Source organism: Leucopleurus acutus (assembly GCF_964270905.1).
Source record: "Leucopleurus acutus genome assembly, chromosome: 1".
NCBI classification, from domain to species: Eukaryota; Metazoa; Chordata; class Mammalia; order Artiodactyla; family Delphinidae; genus Leucopleurus; species Leucopleurus acutus.
In genome coordinates, this window is record NC_139142.1 from 142,612,800 (window position 1) to 142,633,490 (window position 20,691).

At 51.1% G+C, this 20,691-nt stretch overlaps 1 protein-coding gene across 1 annotated transcript; it reads right to left on the minus strand.

Moving 5' to 3' along the window:
- Window positions 1-834: 834 nt before the first annotated feature.
- On the minus strand, window positions 835-7,743 carry LOC309958226 (cytochrome P450 1A1). The gene is made up of 7 exons (XM_082833934.1): window positions 7,612-7,743; window positions 3,912-4,776; window positions 3,230-3,356; window positions 3,052-3,141; window positions 2,835-2,958; window positions 2,603-2,689; window positions 835-2,439 (listed from the first exon to the last, which is right to left on the minus strand). Exons 2-7 carry the CDS (start codon window positions 4,746-4,748, stop codon window positions 2,154-2,156), a joined length of 1,551 nt encoding a protein of 516 aa, XP_082690060.1. The 5' UTR covers window positions 4,749-4,776; window positions 7,612-7,743; the 3' UTR covers window positions 835-2,153.
- Window positions 7,744-20,691: the final 12,948 nt, after the last annotated feature.

The window sequence follows — 20,691 nt, forward strand, 5'->3', positions numbered from 1 at the left end:
GTGGTCACAGTGCATCTCTCCTCAGTCCCTTAGCCAGACTAGCTCCTGACTATGTGGGTCCAGCCTCTGCCCCGACTTGGCACCACTACTCTGCCATCCCAGGTGGAGAGGGATGATCTCAATGTGGAAATCTGGGCAAGAGTCGGCCTGTGGGGCCTGATAATCAAACACTTTGTTCTCCATCTGTGACCAGTTCTGCGTTCTAATAGGGGTGCAGGACCTGAACCGGGCATGGCTAGTGAGGAGCAGACCATGAATTCTGAGCTGAGAACCTTTCCCCTCCCCTACACCATGACCAGAGTCCACCCGTTGGACCTGAGCATCTAATGCTGTGAGACCCAAATGAGTCTGCCTCCCATCCTCCAAGGAGGGCCCCACGCAGATATCCCCAGGACCTAGTAACCTTTCCCAGCACCCACTCCCCCCGCTCCCACCCAGCCCCCTCTGGCTCTGGGCTTCACCCTCCTGTATGTATCTGTCTGGTAGAGACTGATCACAATGAATTGGGTGATGTTTTAATGAGTTAGTTCCCCCGACTAGCTTGGGAAGCTCTTGAAGGAACCGTGTCATATTCACTCTATCTCCTCCCGTGCCTGGTCCAGAGAATGTTCTTCATCAATGTGTGATCAGTTAGAGAAGGAGGAACCCAGTGAAGTGATAGAGTCTTGTGCCCCAGCCAGACCGTGAGCTGCCTGAGAGCAGCAGCTTCACCTCTCCACTGCCTCCTCCTCCCCTTCGTCCTCCCACAGTAAAACCCAACATGAGATTGGGCTCAGAGTGGGCACATAGATGAGTGATGGCTTCACTCAAGATTTTAAAACTCTCCACCTATACGACTTTTGGATAATATCTTTATTTAGCTCAGGTAGATGCTTCCCACACATTTCTGGATACTTGGGTTAGAATTTTTTCCATAGCACTCAATAAACTGTTCTTAAGCTCTCATATATGGTAAATGCAAACATACAAGTACAATACAGGCTAAAATAAAAAGGCCCTTGCATACAAACATTTTTAAAAGACGTTTTAACACAGGGCATAGGGAAAGGAGACCCAGTAGAAGGTAATTGAATTACTACCCCTTCCTTCCTGACCTGGTCCTGGTGCCTGGATTTGGGCACTCCCTCTGCTCTCTGCTCCCCTTAAACACAAGTCCCCAGCCCATCCTGGACAGGAACAGGGACCTTGCAAGGCCAGGAGGCAGACCTGTTGCTGCCTGCAGAGAGGAAGGCGATCTCCCAGGCACAGTGTCCCAGACCCTAGTGGTCAGATTGCTCAGCCTTGTATAAGCGGGGAGACCACCACTGTGTCGGTATCCTGGACTGCCTCTCCCTTTCACTCTTTTTTTTCCCCCCCTAATAAATTTAGTTATTTATTTTTGGCTACTTTGGGTCTTCATTGCTACGCGCAGGCTTTCTTTAGTTATGGCGAGTGGGGGCTACTCTTCGTTGCGGTGCGCGGCTTCTCACTGCGGTGGCTTCTCTTGTTGCGGAGCACGGGCTCTAGGCATGGGGGCTTCAGTAGTTGCAGGACGTGGGCTCAGTAGTTGTGGCTCATGGGCTCTAGAGTGCAGGCTCAGTAGCTGTGGTGCACGGGGTTAGTTGCTCTGTGGCATGTGGGATCTTCCTGGACCAGGGATCGAACCCGTGTCCCCTGCATTGGCAGGCGGATTCTTAACAACTGCGCCACCAGGGAAATCCCTCCCTTTCACTCTTGACGGCTCCCAATTGTCAAAGAGATTGGACAGGCCCTGGTGTTGCCTGCTCTAAATGTTTCTCAAACCAGTCAGCCTGAACAGAGAGCCAGCCAGCTGGTGAGCCCAGGGGCTTCCAGAGAGCTCTTTAGAGGTTTCCAGAGGCCTGAGGACCCCCTATTCCTTCCAGGCCTCCTAGCTTAAGCACAACTTCGGAAGGGCTCCATTAGCTCCTGTGTGACCCCTGTTGTGTCCACTGTCTGTGGTCAGTGCACAGAAGGACAAGTCCAGGGTAGGGGGCAGGTATAATCTCTCAGGTTTGCCCACAGCTCAGACAGCAAAAAGTCAGCCAGACAATATCTGTGCATTTAGGCCAAAGTTTAGACTCCCTGGGTCAGCCTCCTGGCCTGGCTGCCCAGACAGGCCAGTAGAGAGTCTAGGCTGCAGGGCTCTCCGTCCCCTAAGAGCGCATGTGCACCTGGAAGTGCTCACAGGGGGCATGCTTCATGGTCAGCCCGTAAATGGGGGTCATGTCCACCTTCACACCCGGGGTCACACGGAATTCCACCTGCTGCAGGAGGATGGCCAGGAAGAGAAAGACCTCCCCGCGGGCGATGGTCTCACCGATGCACTTCCGCTTGCCCAAACCGAAAAGAATCACCTTCTCACTGAGAGCTTTGTTAATGGTGCCACCAGCGGTGAGAAACCGTTCTGGCCAGAAGGCAGATGGATTATCCCACAGCTTCCTGTAATTGAAGAGAGGCAGCTGAAGTAGCAGCTTGGGGGCTCAGAACCATCAGGTGGGTTGAGCCCCAGCTCAAAAGAATAGGGTTTAGGCAAGTAGCTCAGGGACAGGAGAGTCTGAAGCTTAGGAGAGAGTGAAGCTTCCCCTGCCCCCTCTCAACTTACTGGTCATGGTTGCTCTGCCACTGGTTTACAAAGACACAGCGCCCCTTGGGGATGTAAAAGCCATTCAGACTTGTGTCTCTTGTGGTACTGGGGAGGGGGGAAGCTCAGTTAGGCTCAGGGCCACAAGGAGATCCCCCTGCCTCCCATACCGTGTCCCTCCCGCTACCCTGATCAGGTACATGAACTGGAGTAAGGCCCAGCAACAGACAGCAGCGGACCCGTGGAGCCTCACCTGTGGGGGATGGTGAAGGGCATGAAAGAGGAATGTCGGAAGGTCTCCAGAATGAACGCCTCCAAATAGGGCAGCTGGGGTCTGTCAGAGAGCCGGGGCTGCCGTGCGCTGCCAATCACTGTGTCTGCAGAACAGAAAGGACCAGACAGATGAAGCAGCCACTCAGACCTTGGCCGGACCTCCTGCCTTGAGCACACTGAAGGAAGCCACCACCTACCCAGCTCCTCTTGAATCTTTTTCTGCACCCTGGGGCTTGTCACCAGGTACATGAGGCTCCAGGAGATGGCGGTTGTGACTGTGTCAAACCCTGGCCAGGGGAGAATAGAGGGCAAAGTTAGGTGGTTGGTGGGTCAGGACAGCTGGGAAGAGGAAGGGCACAACGGGGTAGCTCATACCAGCTCCAAAGAGGTCCATGACGACATTAACGATCTTCTCATCTGACACCTGGATATTGGCATTCTCGTCCAGTCTCTTGTCCTGACAGTGCTCAATCAGGCTGTCTGTGATGTCCCGAATGTGGCCCTGGGTAGGGAAGGCCCACGGGTTAGCAAGATCCCAAAGCCAGACTTGCCTCTCATCCAGGCCTGGTCCCTTCCCATCCCTATAGCATCTTCCTTCAGCAGGTGACTGCTCCATGCCCGAGGCCACCACTGCAGCTTCTCTTGCCTCTCCAAAGCTGTCTCCTGACTCAGGATACTAGCAGCCCCAACTCGAGGGACACCTGACACAGAGTCCAGTACCATCATCATCTGGACATGTTTTTTACCCTTTTCTCTCCCATGAGGCCGGAAGACCAACTCTTTAACTCTTTCTGGTCCCCACAATAACTGGCCTAGGGTCCTGCATGGACAGGCTATTCAGTAAATATTGCTGTCTGATGGAAAGATAGAAGGGCTGGTCAAGAAGAAGTTCTATCTCCCTGCCAAGGATGGAGTCCCCTCCACTACTGGCTTCAAAATCCCAGGGTGAAGGCCTGCGAGAGCCTGCCAAACCCTACGCTGCTCCAGTTATCTCTGACCTCCTGACCCCTGACCCTACCCACTCCCTACCACTCATCTGCCCCTCCCCAGCCTGTACCTTCTCAAACGTTTTATAGTGTTCCTTGAGCATCTTCTGCATGAAAATGTAGAACCTCTGATTCAAGTCCTTGAAGACATCCAGGGCAGTGTTGGGCAGGTAACGGAGGATAGGGATGAAGTCGGCTGGGTTCCCAGAGGCAGTCACCTCCCCGAACTCATTACTCAGAGTGAGTATGCTAAGCAGCTCTTGGCTCTCATGGTCATAGCGTCGGCCAAAGCACATGGCACAGATGACATTGGCCACTGACACCACTACATACCTGTAGGGGTCAAAGCGCCCAGACTCTGCCATCAGCTCCTGGAACTTGCTGATGAGGTGCTTGGCCTCCTTGCTCACATGCTCTTCCAGGTAACAGGAGGATGAGGAAGCCGGGTCTGAGGCAATGGAGAAGGAGTTGAGAGCATTCTGGGCCAGGCGTCGCCGGGCAGCCCACACTGGTCCAGAGTCTGGGTTGAAGGTCATACTCTGGCCATCAGCGACTAAGGTGAAGCTGTAGAGGTCAGGCCGGCCCTTGAAATCATCACCTTGCCGCACCAGGGCCTGCCGGATGGTGTCCAGGCCGCTGAGCACCAGCACGGGTGTGCAGCCAATGCGGATCTGCAGCACGTCTCCATAGCGCTGGCTCAGCCGCGACAGGGCCAAGTGTGGGCTCTTCCCCAACGTCAGCATGTGCCCGATCAGGGGCCAGCTCCAGGGCCCTGGTGGGCTCTTCAGGCCTTTAGGGACCCGAGGCTGCCAGGCCCTGACCACCCAGAATACCAGGCAGAAGGTGGCAGAGGCCAGGAGAAGCTCTGTGGCCGAGATGGGGATGGAGAGTCCAAACACAGAGAACATGATCGGTGTAGAGATTCCAAGGTGGCCGCTGAGAGGTGGGATAGGAGGGAAAGATCAAGACATCAGATGGGGAGCTGGGAGGAGCCAGTGTCCTAAAGTGTCAGCACACTGGTCAAAGAAATGGAAAACCTCATCCAGAACTGTTCACTGGACATGAAGGGGAAGAGGAGGTAGGAGAAGCTGTTTGTTGAGCTGCTACTATGAGCCAAGAATTTTAGTTATTCTTCATTCAGTCCTGGCCACAGCCTATGTGGTAGACTGCAGTGAGGCTCAGAGAAGGTATGTGACTTGCCCAAGGTCACACAGCCAGGACGTATAGGATTCAAATCCCAATCCAAATTTGCCTAATTCCAGAGCACTTCCTCTTAACCGCTGCACCAATCTAAACATCAGCCTGTGATTTCCATAGAGCACCTATACTATTACTTACTTCGTATTTTTCTAAAATCAACTTTAAATCCACACAGTTAGCAGCATTCCAAACCATAATATCTGTGTGAAAGTACAGGATTTTTTTTCCCCTAACATATATTAAAATAAACACATAATCGATGTGTATCACCCAATTCCCCGTGAGTACTACCCACCCAACTAGGGAAAACACTGTCAGAGAGCAACGGATCATCCACTCCTTCAGCCTTATTTCACATTTGGGGAAACTCACCTCCAGAGGAGGCACTGACTTGGCTAAAGCCACCCAGCACTCAGACAGAGCCAGGACTCAGACCTCTTAGGGAAAGTTCCCCGGGAAGTTTCCAGCTCCTGTCATAGGCACTTCCCTTGGAAGAGTGGTCAGATCAGTCGATGAAAAGGGATTTTCCCAGAACGCTCAGTTCTCTATTGCTCAAACCCAGGGTCTAGGGAATCCTGCCAGACTCTGGGACAGGGTGGGGCAGGGACAGGGGACTGCCCCCTTACTTACTGTCTAAGCCACTCTGCCCTCATCCCCAGCTCTCTGAGTTCAACTGACCCACGGTTTAAAAGCAGCTGGAGGCCAGCTAGATTGAGGCTCCCGGTCACAGAATTCCAGGCCAGGGTTTTCACTGGGCTCAATTCCCAATGAATGAATAGTCTGGGCCTCCCCCATTTGCCAGTCACAAGAGAGCTGTGAATAAATGGAAGGCTCCCACCAGGCAAAGGCTGCAAGAAAACTCCAGACTGGAATCTGGGAAACTAGGAATGGAGCTGAGTTTAACAGAGGCTGAGACAATACTTTCTCTCTAGGTTCGGTCTAGAAAGGGTGTGCAAATTCATGGACTACTCTCTTCGAGGCATGGGGCTCGGACTGGGACATCTTACTGGTGCCCTGGACCGGTGGTCAGGACACCCAGTGTTCCAGGCTCTATGATGTGGCCTTGGATTAGTCGGTTCATTTTACCCTTCTCACCTCCAGTCACATCACCTGAGAGAGGGAGTGCGACATGATCTCTGATTCAGGGTGCCCAGCTGATCTCAGAGAAGAGAAAACCCAGATCTGACCTGGGGAAACTCACAGTCTGACTAGTGAGGTTTCCCCACAGAAGAGCCAGCCAAGATGGGGAGGTTATATGGTTCCTACCTCAACTACTATAGCCATCTGTCTAGGGAGGCTTCCTGGAGGAGCTGAATCCCAAAGCACACATTAGTCCCAGTTCCTTGAGTGAACTGGGGATACTGCTAGGCCTTGGTGTGCCATGGTTTTCCCTTCTGCACAGTGGGTGCCCCAAAGACCTCTAGCCTTCATAAGATGGTAGGAGGCCAATCGTCTGATCAATTCTCCTTTGATTTGGATATGTTGAAGTTTTGTTGAGAAGGAGGTTAGAGAGTAGATTAGCAAAGTTCCAAGAGCAAAATTACAGTGTGTTAAAGTGTGGGGGGAAAATTAGTCTTATTTTTTCCCTACGTGGGATACAACACTGTGAAATTCAATCTTCAACTGAAGGCCCAGCAATTCTCCTAAAACACAGTTCTTTGTTTCTTTCCTTAACAAGGTTTAAGCTAGTGTTAATAAATTAAAAAGAGAAATTGCTTTTCTGTCCACTTCAGCTTTGTTTTATGCCCATTTCATATTGTTGTCTCTGTTGTAATTCATACTTTTATACCATTTCTGATGTGTAAAATTGGTTGTCTTGTAAATATCTTATAAAGAGTTCAATGGTAAATAAACTATTGTGGCTGTTAATTTTGAAAACAAAAAAGATGGTAGGAGGCCAAGAGAGGTGTGACTGCTGAGTTTTCAGGGTCAAGCTCTCTGCAGCGGGCAGTCTCTCACATTGACTGCCCCCAGCAGAGGACAGAGAAGACAGTCAGTCAATGGAACAGGGTAGGCCTCTCGGCAGTGCCCAGGACTTCCACTCAGACCAGCCTTCCATGTCGGGCCAGCACACCTCAGCACTGACAAGCTATGCCTTGGGAGGGTGTCTCCAGCCAGGGGTAGCTTTTAGATAAGTCAGGGTACAGCTAGTAAGAACCCAACCTGCCCCCTCCATCTACCCTGACCACCCAGGAGAAGCCCCCCTCACACAGCCTGAAGGAGGGCTGCACTGGCTCACCTGTGTCCTTATGCCAGCCTCCCAGGTGACCCTCATGGGGAAGCCCCAAGGCATTCATGGAGTCAGTGGGAGATGGAGCTGGAGCCTGGGTCCTGGAGCCCTGAGAGGGGAGCATCTGCATCTAGAGTTCTGATACTAGTCGTGGGACCTCGGGCAAGTCCTGCCCTTCCTCAGGCTTCAGTTTCCCCACTTAGTGAGGAAGTTAGACTGCCTCCTCACTAAGGACACTCTTAGCCTCCTTTTTTTGAGGTGCTACACCAGAAAGACCTTGATGAATCAAAATTTTCCTTTGGGGGGAGGGAAGGGACAACCCAGAAGCCCCCAGCACTCACCTGCGTCTGCGGGGGGGCGGGGTGCAGAGCTGAGCTGGGAAGAGTGGTCCCTGGACTCAGGGACCCCCCGAAGAAGATCAGGGAAGGCTCCAAGGAACTGTCACCTTCAGGGTGAGCGCGAAGGCACTGCCACCTTTATAGGCGGCCTTCGCGTGTGGCCACGCCTCCTGGAGCGCTGGGATGGGGCGGGGGTGGGGGGGGTGCGGCTGGCGAATGGTCGCTCTAGGATGGAGAGAGGAGTGGGGAGACAGGACGCAAGGGGATAGGTAAGAACACACTATGGGATGCCTCAACCAAGTGCCGGCACTTAAAGGGGTGTACCTGGGACCCCCAGTTCCGAGGTACCCCATGGATAGGGCAGAGCCCAGCTGAGAAGGTTTGGGGGAAGTAGTCCCATGATAGCCCGAAAGAGGGTATGGGGGTGCTCTATCCCCGGGCACGGGGACCCCTCTCCCTCATTTTCGCATCCACTGAAATTTGGGGGTGCAATTGCTTCCTCCTCACTACTAGCGGATGGGAGCCAGGCAGGCAGGGAGGGGCGGAGCTGCGGGTGATGACATCCTAACCCGGGTTATTGAGTCCATGCTCGCGTGAGAAGCACGACGACCCCAGCCCCGAGGTCACCGGGGCCGGAAGACCAGAGGCGCCGATGGGCTGGCCCCTTCCCCCAGAGCCCTCCACCCCCCCAACCCCAGAGCCCGGACGACTAGCAGAAGTCAGCGTTCCCTGACGGAGGGGCGGGAAGGGATGGAGAAAGTGCAGTATCGCCGAGCGCGCACTAGCGGGGATACGTTGAGGCGCCTCTAGGGCCACTTTGGAATGCTGCAAACCAAGGGTACTTCCAGTCAGGACCCACGGGCCCTCGAAGTTCCCAGGGTTGCTAGCGCTTTGGCATGGCAGAGAAATCGGGCAGCGAGTGGATCTCCTGGTAGCCGAGAAAAGGGTTAGAGGGAGGCCCTTGGGCGGGCAAGAGAGGGGGCCCAGGGACTAAAGAGGGGGGCGCCCGGCGCACATGCCTCCCCAGGCTAGCGTGCATGAGTCTGGCACATCCCTCCAGGGGGCAGAGGTCACGCGGTCCATCCCGGCCCCACCTGGCTAGGGGCGCGGTGCCCAGAAGTTGCGTGAGAAGGACCCGGAGGCCCGCGCAGCCACCCAGCCGCCCAACTCCCGGGCCCGGCTCGGTCCCAGCACAGTCACGCGAGCGCGGGCGGAGGGTAGGGGGGTGTGGGGTGGGGGGAGGAGTCGGGAGCGGGACTCTTAAAGGGCCAGTCTCTAGTGGAGAGTGGGGGTAGAGGTGGAGGGAGAGGAGCCGCCGAACCCTCGTAGGTGCGTGATTGGATGGGGCGGGCGGGGGGGGGGCGTGCAAAGGGCCTAGGTTTGCGTGCATAGCTGGGCTTTTGCAAGCCAGCGGGCTCCTGACTGTGTCCTTATTTTTGGTCCACGCCTGTGGCGGGACATGCAGCCCCAGCACAGCCCGGGTCGCCTGACCGGCTGCCTCCGACACTGTCCTCGTCCCTGCCGAGGCTTCCCGATGTAGGGTGTCCAGGCGTATTTGCGTGTTTAGCTCAACGTGTCCCCAACTAACCACATCACCCGCCCTCGCCGCCGCGCTCCCCAACCCTACGAATAGCACTGCCATCCACTGGCCCAGACCAGAAAACGGAGCCTCATCCTGCCCCATCACCTTCCACAGCAGTTGGATGCCACCTCGTGCACTGCACAAATAAATATTTACCAAATGCCTACTGTGTGCCAGACACAGTTCTGGACGCTGGTGATTGATATAGAGGTGAACAAAACTGACAACCTCCTGCTTTCCTGTAGCTTACATTGTGAGGCAAGGGGGGTGGGAGGTGGAGACAGAAAACGCAGAGAGTCTCAGAGGGTGAAAAGTGCTATAGAGAAAAATAAGGCAGAGGAGGAGTAGGAATCATGTGGAGTCAGACTGCAATTCAAAAAAGGCTGGTTGGGGAAGGCCTCACTGAGAAAATGACACCCAGCCCAGGCAGGAGGGTGAATCAAGAATCAAGGCGGGTATCTGGAAGAAGAGTGCACCTGGCAGGAGGAACAGCAAGTTCAAAAGCCCTGCACAGCGGTCCTTGGGAGAGGGAGCAGTACCAGGGGCACTGGAAATATGCAGTGTCTTGTGACTGGGGAGTTCTCCTGGAATTTAGTGCCCCCAGGGAGTGGGATGCTGGGACGGGGTGGGGGTGGGGGCACGGGAGCCCTGCCCCAGGTGCAGGGAACACCTCCTGAGACACATGGGACTTTCTTTGTGTGAGATAGAGATATTGTGGTGTCTGAGTCAAGGAAGATCACTGGCTACTGTGCTGAGAACAGACTGAAGGGGTAAAGGACATATTTCTCCACTTTGGTATCTGTCCAGCCCCCCTGCCACAACCTCATCCAGGCCCCCATCATTGCTCCCTAGAGTACTAACAGCCTTGAAGCCTGGGTATCATCTGCCTTTCACTCTCTCCAATTCCTTCTCCACCCTGTGGCATCCAAAGTGGTCTTTTCAAAGATGCAAAATCTCATTCCAACACCACCTTGCCCCTTCAGTAGCTCCCATCTGAATAGAAACCAGAATCTTTAGCAGAACCTACCAGGAATGCCCACCTCTACTTCTAATCTCCCCTACTTAAAGTCTCAGCTAAAACATCACTTCCTCTGAGAAGGCTTCCTGGATCCTTTCCACAGCAAGTTAGATTTCTCCTGGTCTGTTTCCAGCACTATTCCATGGTAATTCTCAGGACATTTGACTCTTGCTAGTACCCCAACCCAACCTGTCACTCCATCCCCCATGCTCTAACACAGAAAACCAGCCTGTGGGAAATTGATCTAATAAGCCAGGTCCTTGCAAGATAAAGGACTTGGTAAAGGAGTTAAACCCAGCTGTATTACGAATGGGGCACATGACCAGGGTGTTGAGCCCAAAGTACTGATGCTATAATGGTGGAGTTTAGGTAACAGAACAAGCAGGAGGCAAGGGAGGTATTGCTGAGCTTCCATTCTGTCCAGCATCCTCCCATTCATTTCACCTTTGCATCTCTGGCTCAGCCTGAGAAACTCCATGGTACCCAAGAGAGGTCTGTCCTTTAATCCCAACTGGGGCTAGAGCCACAGAGAGTGGAAAAAACTTGTGTAGAAGCCATGGCAAGGAAGTGGGAAGCAAGGTACTCCCAAATCCATCACCTGCTCTGCAGCCCAATCTCTCCCTTTGCACTCAGAGTCCCCACCAATGCCCTAGCTCTAGAGAATCATGGCAGCCTGCTCGTCATGACTGGAAGACCATCTGCTGGGGTTCCTGACCAGGACACAGAAAACCACTTCTCTTGGTAGAAGATACGCTTCTTTTCTCACATTCTCCAAGGGGCTCTTAATCCCAAAGAAATTCATTAGCTAATTAAGCCAATTCCTCTCCCACTTCTCAGCTGGAGAGACCGATGCCAGAAAGAAGAAGGCCTGAGGACAAATGACAAATCAAAGCAGAGCCCGGAACTCTAGCCCCTTGCTTCTAGGCCAGGGCTCTTCCCACCATGATTTATTGTCCCAGACTACCAGCAAAGCCCCAGGGCGCCAAAGGTAGACAGGCTCAGCCTCTAGGTCAGGGCCCCCCATCGCCCCATCTTCCTGGACAGGAGTCTGGGGTACTGGGGTTATGGGAGGCCCTGCACTTCTCATCACCAAGCCCTGACTTGGGGAACAGCTCTCAAGATAGGAGGGGACCCTCAGGAGCATGGGGCAGAGAAAGAGGGAGACAGGCAGGAGGTTAGAGGACCTTGACCCGGAGCTGAACAGCCAATCCTGGGTCAAAGTTTGTATGCCTTTGCGTGAGAAGCCCTTTGGCTAGGATTCCCTAGCGATCGATACCAGGAACACAGAGGAAGGAGTGGGCAGTGCAGAAAGGAGAGGGCTCTGGGCTGGAGGGAGAGAGACAGCTGAGGGTTTTGGCCCAGCAGAGTGACCCAGCTTAGAGTCTTCAGTCAGCACTGCTGAGGGCTACATGGCAAGGGGATGAGGAGACAAGACCCAGAATAAAACCCCTACCCCAAGGTGGAAGCAGGAAGCAGGCTGAACAGAGCCTATGCTAAATCTGGAAATGCTACAGGAGCTGTGAGAAGGCTGAGACCCCTGGGGGAGAGCAGAGGACTAGAGAAGGGTCCTGGTGTATGAGGAGTACAGGAAGGGCACACCTGGCATAAGGAGGGGCCATAACTTGAACAAGTGGGAGGTGGAGGTGAGGCAGTTTGAGAAGAGTAGAGTTTGAGTGGATGTGGAGAACTGGGACTTGTCTTCCAATGTGTCCTCACCCCACCAAGCCACCCTCCACCCCACCTGAGATCTGAGCCCTGAGCGCCTTCTCCTCTCCTACCTGTGCCCAGAGAGCCAGAGAGATTTGGTTTGCAGGATCCAAGGCTCAGATGGGACAGCCCCTGGCTCTCTGGCTCTTGGCTGCTATAGATAGGGTGACAATACTTTCCTAGGATAGTCTTGGACTAAGCCTGTTGTCTTGTCTATTAAAAGTACCCTCTGGGGGCTTCCTGGTGGCGCAGTGGTTGAGAGTCTGCCTGCCGATGCAGGGGACGCGGGTTCGTGCCCCGGTCCGGGAGGATCCCACATGCCGCGGAGCAGCTGGGCCCGTGAGCTATGGCCGCTGAGCCTGCGCGTCCGGAGCCTGTGCTCCGCAACGGGAGAGGCCACAGCAGTGAGAGTCCCGCGTACCGCAAAAAAAAAAAAAAGCCCTCTTTCCTTCTCAAAAGAGTCCTGGCTTGGGCAATAAATTATATGGTCACACCAGTGATAGTCGACATGCGAGTGGTTTCGTGTGCCCAGCATCCTTCCTCTCTTCTTCTTGAAATACCACTTCAATTGTCCTTTGGGGACCACCCCACCCCTACTCTTAGCCAATAGGCTTGGTGGAACTAACTCTACCCCAGGCTACCAGGCTGACACATGACTCAGACCAAGCCAGTGAGAGCCCTGTGGGGTTTTAATGATATTGTTGGTAAAGAAATGTTCTCTTTCTGCCAATGGTGGCTAAGCTGGTTAGAAAATAATTCTGGACCTACCAGTGGCCATTTTTTGAGAAGCCCATTAGAGGAAAGAACTGGGAGATGATGGGAGGGAGGGAAAGAATTGATGACATTGAGCACCTAGATCCAGTTATTCCTGAAGCCAATGAAGTACACCATAAAACATCTCCGTTACGTGAGTCAATAACATCACCACTTCCGCCATCTCCTCCTTTCCCCCTTTTTCCTTCTTCTTTACTGTTTCCTCTTTCTCTTCTTCTTTCTCCTCCTTCTCCTCCTCCTCATCTTTCTCTTCTAGTAGGAGTGGATTTGGGGATTTGCAACTGGAAGAATTATAACCAAAACCTGCAGGCCAGAGAGGCTTACCCAAGAGCATTCTCTGAGTGATTAAACCTCAGAACTTGAGACAGATCCAAAAAGGCCTGGGCAGGTTGGACAGAATCCTAAGAAGTTACTCCTATCTAATAGCTTCCCACTGGTTTGCCTCTGTGCCAACAATGCCACCATCAGCACCACTGTGAGTGGCTAGTTTTATCTTCAGAACACCCCATGGTGGAGGTGAGGAGTTGTTGGCTGGGAAGTGCCTGGAGAGAACCCACACTCGAGGCAGAGATCATCAGATGAGTCTGTGCCATCTCACTGCTCTGGGAGCAGAGTTCACACCCTGCTGGCTGGGATGCCCTGGGAAGGAAGGTGCCCCATTTGCACTCCCAGCTCCTAGCTGAGGAAGAGACCCCATCCTTTCCCCAAGTTGAAGTTTTCAGAAGGAAGTTTTTGAAGAATCTCAGAGGAAACAGTCCTTACAATGGCCTGCAGGGCCCTTCCAGATGTGGCTCCCATTATCCCTCTGACCTCCTCACCTGTTACTCCTGCTTCCCCGGCTCACTCCTCTCCAGGCACAAGAGTAGCCTGAGGTTCCTAAGACACACCAGGCAAGTCCCTCCCTGTATCTGTCAGGGTCAGCCCCTGCAGGAAACAGAGAGCCCCCTCAAACTAAGTCATTGAGGAGAATTTAATAAAGGGACCATTCACAAAGGTTCAGCGTTTAGGGAAATCAATAGGGACAATGCAGCAGTCCAGGGCTAGCAGCAGCAAGGCCAGAAGTGATGAGGGGAAAGAGCGGAACAGAACCCGGAGGAGGTGGCTGTGGAGAGGCTATAGAGAGGAGCTGTGGCCTTCAGTAGAGAGTTGCTGCTAGCATGCAAAGACTCTACAGGGAGAGAGACTAACACTCTGATCTGGGACTTCCCTGATAGTGCAGTGGTTAAGAATCCACCTGACAATGCAGGAGACACGGATTAGAACCCTGGTCCAGGAAGATCCCACATGCCGTGGAGCAACTAAGCCCGTGTGCCACAACTACTGAGCCTGCGCTCTAGAACCTACGAGCCACAACTACTGAGCCCACGTGCCACAGCTACTGAAGCCCGTGCACCTAGAGCCCGTGCTCTGCAACAAGAGAAGCCACCGCAATGAGAAGCCCGTGCAACACAACGAAGAGTAGCCCCTGCTCACCGCAACTAGAGAAAGCCCACGCGCAGCAACGAAGACCCAACACAGCCTAATAATTAATTAATTAATTAATTTTTTAAAAAAGGGATGTATGACAAGAGATGCGCTCTTGTCCCTCTGGCCCTTGTCATGTCCGGATGTGATGGCTGGAACTGTAGCAGCCATATTGTGACCTTGGGGAAAGGCTGATATTCCAAGGATGGTGGAGCAGAAATTTGCAAAGAACCACTTTATTATTCATGGTCCTTGCAAGAACAGAATCCATTCAAAACTGAATCATTGAGAAGAGTTTAATAAGGGGACTATTTACAAAGGTGTTGACAGGTTATAGAGAAACTAACACAGGATAGTGTGGTACCATATGACTAGTAACAGAGAGGAGCCCTTACTGTCTTGAGCCTGAAGGGGCAAGAGGAAGGATCTGTTTCTGGAACCCAGAGAGAGAGAACTGTAAGGAGAGGAGAGCTGCCTGGCAGGAGCTGTGGCCTAGCATGGTGACTTTGCAGGGAGGGTCTGGAGAAAAAATACCCCAGACTCACTCTCCTCCCACCCTCCCATCTCATGCCCATGCCTCCCATTGACTGAACCCAACAAGTCACCAGAGGATGGGGAGCCCACTGACACAGTCTACTGAGGTCAGCCTCTCAGTGCCTAGAGTGGGGTGGAGAAGGGGGGGAGTGGATGTGGAGGACAAAGAGGATTTTCAGCACAACCTGGGTCTGCAATGATTTCATTCATCTGTTTGCTTGCTTGTTGTCCGTCTCCTCCACAAAGGCAAGGTCTGCCTTATTCACTGCTCTAAGTCTCCTCTGAGAACAGTGGCTGGCAACATAATTTATGCTCAAAGAATATGGCTGAACGTCCACTATGTGACAGGTACTGTACTAAAAACTGAGTAAATAAGAACATAGTTTGCCTCAAGTTGTTCGCGGTCTAGAGAGGGCAAAGGAAACCAAAGCAATATGCCACCGTGGTGTTTGTGCCACAGGAGAGCTACGCCCAAAGGAGGAGGATCTAAACCAGAGTAGGGGGTCAGGACACACCCCAGAGGAGGTGGACCTGGAGCAGAGTTTTGGAGGCTTTGTTTTAATGGAGAGATGAGAATGCTTTGTCATATATGCATCATAGTACTGCAATATAAGTAAGCATCTCTAACCTGGAAGCAATGCATTTCCATGAGAGTGTTTGTTGGATGGGGAAGAGGTGATTGAGAGGAGGGTAGGGTGTTCCAAGCAGAGGGAACAACGCGTCTGAATGCACAGAGGCAGAAAACTAGAAGAATTCTAAGAGTTCCTTCTGACTGGTGGGAAAGATGCATGAGAGGGAGGGAGTCATGGGAAACAAAGTGAGAGAAGGGAGTAGGACCTGGCTCACATGCTGAGCTAAGGAGTTTGGTTTGGTTTTTGAATGTCTTAAGAAATTAGTACTAAGGGATTTTACAAAGGGATATGGACTGCTCAGATTTGCAATTTCAGGAAGTTCAGCTGGGCGGCACTGTGGAGCCCAGATTGGAGGGATGGCAGGGAGGGAGCCTAGAACTGTGCCATTCAATACAGTAGCCACTAGCCACATGCAGGTACTTACATTTAAAATTAAATAGAATTAAAAATTCAGTATTTCTGTTGTACCAGCCTTTTCAAATGCTCAGTACCCACATGTGACTGGTGGCTACCTTATTGGATAGCACAGACTTAGAATATTTCCATCATCACAGGAAGTTCTACTGGGCAACACTGCCCTAGAGACAGTGATACCAGATAGGAGGTTCCTGCAAAAGTCCAGGTGGGAAGCAGAGCTGAGAATCTTCTCCAGGCAGCACCACAGTGATGGAGAAATCGGTCAGACTCAAGAGGTATTTAGGTGGTAGAATCTTGAGAGTTTGGTGGGAGGTGAATAAGAGAAGGAGTCTTTGCGGATTCCCAGGTTTCTAGCTAGGGTGACGACCCAGAGGGAAGGTGTTTGGGCAGGGAGGTGACATCATCCATTTGGACATGTTGAGGAGGCAGGGGCAGGGGCCCTCTGGGTGGACACATGCAGTAGCGGGTGACTGGATGTCCAGGACTGAATCTCCCGGTCCTTATATAATAGATTGTGAGACACACACCCGCCCCAGCTTTAATTATTTGCCTGTGCTTCCCACAGCACCTGTGTCCACCATGGTCCTTCCTCTCTGCCAGGTCTGGGCACAGAGATGAATGGGACTCAGCCTCTGTCTTGGAGGGACCCACAGTCTGATTTAGGGTTTAGTTTAGATGATGATTCAGCCCCAAACTACAGCTCTTTGTGGCTAGATCCACAAGAGAGGTGAGAATGGAATGATGAGGGGCACAGAGGAGGACTTGCCCCACAGAAGCAGGGAAAAGGCTGCCATTTACTGTGTTTTGACCACTGGCCAGGCTGGTGAATGTGCACTAGATAAACTTGTTGAGTGACCCTCACCCTAACCGTAGCCACACCCTGCCTCTCCCTGGGCTCCCCCCGGATAGTCAACTCTCAATGTGCCTTCTCTCATGATAGCTTCCTGATTTGCCCTCTCCCCTGCACCGTGCCCACTGAACTGCTTTTTCCCCGTATTCTGGCTCTGGGGAAAATTACTTAACATCTTTAGGCTTTCATTTCATCAACTGTAAAATGAGGCCAATAATAGTACCCATCTCATAGTGCTGCTATGAAGCTCACAGAGACGGCCAGTGTTAAACATCAGCACAGATCTTGGGGCAGAGTGGGTACTCAATAAATTTCAACTGTAAGGATTATTACTTGTCATTTCTATAAAACCAATGCAGGAAAATGCTGAAAGCAGTCTTCACGAAACTCTTAACACAGGCTAGCACTCTCACTTGTGAACGCTAATTGATTCAACAAATCTTTTTCTAAATACATGCTGTGTGTCAGTCCCTGTGCTAGAGACTAGAAATCTGAAGAAAAGCAGAGGTTGCCTTGACCTTCAAGGATCTCACAGTCCATGGGGGAAACAGCATGATGGGGGCTGTCGAGGAGGGCAGTTTGGGGCCTGTGGGATCTCAGAGGAGGGGCTCAGACCCAGCCAGCATGGTGACAGCTGAGCAGCGTATAAAATGATGAGCAGGAGCTGGCCAGGGAACACAGGATGGGGTGCAGGTTTCCAGTAAAGGGATCAATATATGGAGAAAGACAATGGAGGCGGGGCAAGTGGGATGTGGTGGCAACAAGGCCAGGGAGGTTAAGCAAGAGCTGCCGCGGAAGCCTTTGGGTGCCAAGCAAAGGAGTTCAGTTTTTATCTTGAAATCTATGGGGAACATTGAGGGGTTTTAAAAAGGGAAGTAGTCAACAGACACTCAAGGATGGCTGAAATCTAAAGATTAAAAACAATCCAATGGGGGCTTCCCTGGTGGCGCAGTGGTTGAGAGTCCACCTGCTGATGCAGGGGACACGGGTTCGTGCCCTGGTCTGGGAAGATCCCACATGCCGCGGAGCGGCTGGGCCCGTGAGCCATGGCCGCTGAGCCTGTGCGTCCGGAGCCTGTGCTCCGCAACGGGAGAGGCCACAACAGTGAGAGGCCCACGTACCGCAAAAAAAAAAAAAAAAAAAAAAAAGTTTGAAACAGTAAATTTTATGTTTTATATTTTACCACAATTTTTAAAAGTGAAAGAAAATTCATAGAACTGCATAACACAAAGAGTTCATCTTAATGTAAACTATGGACTTTAGTTGATAATATTGTATTAATATTCATTCACCAATTGTAATAAATGTATCACACTAATGCAAGATGTTAATAACAGGGGAAACTGATTGGGGGAGGAGGCATATGGGAGCTCTCTGTACTTTCATTCCATTTTTCTGTAAACCTAAACTGCTATAAAAATGAAATCTATTAAATTTTTAAAGTTCCATGCCAAAAAAAGTACACAGCATGATTTAATTTACATGAAAAACAAAAACTAACAAAACTAATTTATGCTATTAGAAGTTGGGGTCATTGTTATCCTTAGGGGAGCGCGAGGGGTTTCTAGGGTGCCGGTAACATTCTGTCTTTTGATCTGAGGACTGATTACAAGACTCTTGTTAAATCTGTAAAAAATTCATTGAGCTGTACAGATTATCTGCACTTTTCTATATGTATCTTGTAATTTAATAAAAAGTTTTAAGAAAATATTTAAAATAAAAAGATAAATCATCTCTTATGCAGAAGTCCAAATAATTTACACAGAGACTGTCCTCAAGGAGGGGAGAAGAACTCTCCATTTGTTGGTGTGGGCTGTGTACCTGACTCCCTTCCAAAGAGCACAGTACAGAAAGGGGAAAAGAGTAATGTTCCCATGGAGAAACCTGAAAAACACTACTGCAGTCAGCTGACCAACATCAACATCAACCTTCCTGTCAAGTTGATAGTATGTACCCTTGATATGATATGATGAAAATAGCACTTTACTCCTGTGGTCTTCCTACCAATAACCCATAACCCCAGTCTTACCATGAGAAACACATCAGGCAAATCACAATAGTGGGACATTCTACAAAATACCTGACCAGTTCTCCTGAAAAAAGAGTCTGAGAAATGTCTCAACCAAGGGGAACCTAAAGAGATATGGTGACTCAATGTAATGTGGTGTCCTCCTTGTTGGGACCCTGGAACAAGAAAGGACAAAGGACGTTAGGCAAAAACTAAGAAAATCTGAATAAAGTATGACTTTAGATAATCAGAGAGAGAGAGAGACAGAGAGGGAGAGAGAAAGGAAAAGACAGGAGGGAAGAGAGACAGAGAGAAATAGTCAGTTTTCTACAAAACCTACTCTAACTTCAAACCTTGACCTTTTTTATAGAGTGAGCTGAACCCAGTGAAGGTACAGAGAGAAAACATCTTTCCTTTCCTCTCAGCCACAGTCTTCAGACAGATTTGTCAGATTCCCCAGCCTTGCCCTTTGTTTTTTGTTTGTTTGTTTTTTTAAGTATTTTAGAAATTTATTTATTTATTTTTGGCTGCGTTTTGAGTCTTCGTTGCTGCGCGCGGGCTTTCTCTAGTTGCAGCGAGCAGGGGCTACTTTTCGTTATGGTGTGCGGGCTACTCATTGCGGTGGCTTCACTTGTTGCAGAGCACGGCCTCTAGGCACACGGGCTTCAGTAGTTGTGGCACATGGGCTTCAGTAGCTGGCTCGCGGGCTGTAGAGCGCAGGCTCTGTAGTTGTGGTGCACGGGCTTAGTTGCTCCACGGCATGTGGGATCTTCTCGGACCAGGGCTCGAACCCATGTCCCCTGCATTGGCAGGTGGATTCTTAACCACTGTGCCACCAGGGAAGAGTTCCAGGAACCAATCTCTTTTTATTTGGCTGGTGCTGTTTATCTTGCCTCTTAGCTCCGAATGCCCTTGTATGTAGCAGACATTCCACTGCCAGCTTTTCATCGAGTACCTTTGAGCCCCATTGTGTCCTCCACATCACACAGTTCCTAACATAGCTGCTGGGCTCTGGCTGCCCTCTTGCACACCCCTCAGCTAGTTCCCGCAGGGTACCCCCTATAGCCCGTCATTGCGGGGTTTCTCACCCCTCTGTAGCCAGGTCTTATCCATGCAGTTCAAGTCCAGTTCCCTTCAGCATGTCCACTGGCCCTTCGGAGACTCACATCCTAGTAAGGCACCCAACTTGGGCTGTGCAGGCTGCCTTCTGCTGCCCCTGCCATGACAGGCTACTCTGCTCTGCCTCCATATGTCCACACATTTCCCCCAGATCCAGGGACACATGTCAAGCAGGTGCCCATAGTGGTCTGGAGCACAATCTTCTGAAGATTTGAGCCCAACTCTAACACATTGCTATGTGACCTACAACAAATTACATAACTTTTTGTGCCTCCGTTACCCCTCATATTGTAATATGAGAATAGTATTAATTTCCATCCCATAGGATTACTGAGAATGTTTTTTTGTTAACAGATATAAAGCTCTTATAACAACGCCAGCCCATAAGCATAGGGCGTTGTAAAGTTTGTGATAAATACACGAATGCCACAGTCTCCCTCACCATGGTCCAACCCATCTGGACTCACAGCTGAGGAGTTCCCTTCCTGCAGCTATCCCACTCTTAAGGTTTGGGTCTCCTGGAGCTCCTTCACTTGGCTTTGTGAGATGAGGGAGGAGAGAAGCACTATGGGACTCCTTACCAAACAACAGCCAGCCCTCCACTTCAAAGCTCCCTTTCATACAACGGACACCCACGTACCTTCACGTAGGTTCTTAGATAGCTGACATCTGTCATATCTACTCTCTCTCTCTCCTCTCTATAGAGATACGCAGATAGATGTACATTTTTTTAAACAGAACCATTTAAAAGTAAGTTGCAGAAATCATGATATTTCACCCCCTAAGCACTACAGCATTCATCTCCTAAGAACATTAATTTCCTAAGAATATTTCCTGAAATATTCTCCTACATAATCATGATGCTAGGCTCATATCGAAAAAAATTAACATTAATCCCATAATATCATCTAATCTCGAGTCCTTGTTTATGTAGCTTCAGTTGTCCCAAAAATGTCTTTTTTAGCTTTAAAAAAAGTT